Source organism: Pomacea canaliculata, linkage group LG2, assembly GCF_003073045.1.
Source record: "Pomacea canaliculata isolate SZHN2017 linkage group LG2, ASM307304v1, whole genome shotgun sequence".
Lineage (NCBI taxonomy): Eukaryota > Metazoa > Mollusca > Gastropoda > Architaenioglossa > Ampullariidae > Pomacea > Pomacea canaliculata.
The window spans coordinates 18,563,622-18,566,434 of NC_037591.1; the positions used below are offsets into that span (position 1 = coordinate 18,563,622).

The 2,813-nt window shown below is 37.5% G+C and overlaps 1 protein-coding gene across 1 annotated transcript in view; it reads left to right on the forward strand.

Annotated features, from left to right (window-relative positions):
* Positions 1 to 2,813, forward strand: part of LOC112556120 (CTD small phosphatase-like protein 2) — a 28,817-nt gene that overhangs the window by 24,110 nt on the left and 1,894 nt on the right. Inside the window, exons 10-11 of the mRNA XM_025224809.1 lie at positions 299 to 425; positions 1,363 to 1,458. Coding sequence (XP_025080594.1) covers positions 299 to 425; positions 1,363 to 1,458 — 223 coding nt within the window. The remainder of the gene's footprint in view (positions 1 to 298; positions 426 to 1,362; positions 1,459 to 2,813) is intronic.

Below are 2,813 nucleotides of genomic sequence, written 5' to 3' on the forward strand. Positions count from 1 at the left end.
CTCCAGTGGTCATCTTATAAATAGGAATGTAGTTTGCTGGCTTCATACCTGCCATATTTATAAAAACCTCACAGCCAGGTATGGGGTAGGTGCCACCTTTTACACAAAATTTCACTTCTATATTGTTTTCACTCGGAGTGTTTGCTGCTGATGTGACTTTTTTGATCAGAGTATTATTCATCAGTCAAAGTGACTGCATTAAGCTGTAAGTTTAAAGTTGAAGTATTTGGGGAAATAAATATAAAAATATCTCTTTTGAGCCATGATACAAGAAGTCAGATGTGTTTTTTATGGGCAGGCACAGGCTGTTCCGAGAGCATTGTGTGTGTATCAATGGCTACTACATTAAGGATTTGACCATTCTTGGCCGAGACCTCTCCCGTACAGTAATCATCGACAATTCACCGCAGGCCTTTGGTTATCAGGTGCTTGTTCTTTGCTCCTTTTTTTAAAAAAATAATCTTAATCAGTATGTCACCAATAATTACATCTCATGAAAAGAAATAGACCTTCAGGGCCTAGTGAACTGCAAATTGTTTTCTTTTAAGGTGATAAAGCTCTGTGTAAAATACTTTTCCCCCAAATCTGGGTGAGTACCCTCTCCCCTTCTGATCTCATGATATAGACCTGCAAGATTCAAAAGTTGGTTGAATAGCATTTTGTCTTTCCATTAAAAAAAATGTGAAAAATAAAGCATGCAGTCACTAAGAAGGGCATTGCAGGAATGTTCGCCCACACTAGTTTTTCCTATTTTAACAAAGAAAAAACAATGTTATCAATAGACTTCATTTTTTCCACAAGAGTCTGTTAAACATTTTCATGCACAATCCAGATTTTGGCACAGGAAAATGATACAAATTCCTTCTGTAAAGGGTTAGCATGTCTGGAAAGCATGATTTCTTTCCCCCAAAAATGTGTAGTGGCCAAAAAGTACAAAAAGTAAGTGGCATCCCCTTGTAGCTAACATGGGGCCTAACATATTCTCTCGTATGACTTATCATAATAACAGCCAGAAACAGATCAGGCATTAGTAGTATGGGTTTTGGAATTTAAAGTATCTAATAGAGTTATCAGGGCTTCTGCTAAGGCTAAATTCTTTGGGGTCCCAGGGACCCCTTCTTCAGATTTTTAAGGGGTCCCTGTTCTTCGCCCATATTTGAATGGGACCCCATTGACGAAAATTGAAGGGGTCCTCCGAACTTTTAATGCGTACTGTACGCAATTTTTTGCGTAAGCAGAAGCCCTGATTATGTTTTACCTGAAAATTGCAATGTGCTATGTAGTTTAATAGAGAATGATACATAATGCAGTGATGTTTTGTGGGAAATGACAATATATATAATGCAGCAGTGTTTGATACAGCTGGACAACGGCATCCCTATTGAGAGCTGGTTTGTAGATCGCAGTGATACCGAATTAATGAAGCTTCTGCCATTCTTGGAGAATCTCTGCCGCTTGGTAGGTGTTTGTAGCTTGATGTAGTTTATCTTCATCCAGTTTACCACTCACATATTCCTTTTTTCTCTCTTCCTTTTGCATTTTCATTTTTCTTTGATATTTTTTTGGGTTGTGAACCAATAGCAGTGATAGAGCACTAACATTTATGCATAAAACTGTGCAAAATATATGAAATAAATACACCTGAAAGAGGCATGCAAAGAAGATTTGATTGGAGAGGCATGCGGATCCTACACATTGAAAAAAGTGTAAAAACTAGTTCTCAGCAAGTAGTTTGGCATAGCTCGAATATCACTTGCTCAGACAACAGTAGATGTCAGCCATAGAAATAATATTTCAGACTGATTTAAGAGATTATAGTTGCCTGGCCTTAAGACCTACCTCACTCATGAATAGCTACAGTAGATGCCATCTCTCCTTCCATCCTCTCCCTCCCTTTATTTTTGTGGTTTGAATATTCTTTTTCAAATACATATTGCTCAGAGCCAAGCACAGAAGTGCACTATCTACATGATTATTCTAATAATAATCTTAATGGCCATGGAAGCAGTGAACTGTAATAGGTTATCATCAAATGCAGAAAATGTAAAAGGCAAAACCCAGCCTTTTGCTATTTTCAATGAAAAATCAGACATTCGTTGCTGCTGGGTCAGAATAATATATGCCCACGTTAACATTTCATGGGCCTGGGTCAGAGACAGCAGTCTACGAAACCACTTCTGGCCTATAAAATTTGGCGGGTAGATGGGGGGTGGAGGTTTCCAGCCACAGGCTTTTGGAGGTCTCATACCAGCAGCTTTCAACTCTAAAGTTGAATGGATTACTCTACCAGACTACAAAGCCTTTTATTAACCTCCACTTTTTCAAATCCAACAGAAAATTCACTTCAAGAATTATATCTCAACCATAAGTGAATTCATAAAACCAATCTTTTTAATCTGTAAATATGGTTTGATTTCACTGTTATTTTCTCAAGTCATTCTGACTTGATACTTTTGGGATTGTTGGGTGACCAGAATGCCTTGAGGGGGTTGAAATTTTGTTTTTGGGGTGAAAACAATTGCTGAAACATAATTTAGAAGCGCTAAAATAATCAACAGTGAAGGTAACTGCTTCCTTTCGGCTACTTATTAATTTCCAACATCGAAATCACTTTGTATCTTTATATCTGTACCAATCAACAGCAGGTACTAGAGAGTAAAATATGTCCCCGTTCCTGACCCCACTTTTATACAAGTATGCCCAAGATATAGCCTTGCAAAAACTGCTTTATAGTAATGAAGTAAAAAATTACTACACTTTCAGCATCGTGAAAATAGCATTTTTTTTATTCATGCTTTTATGTGCTGTTTCAG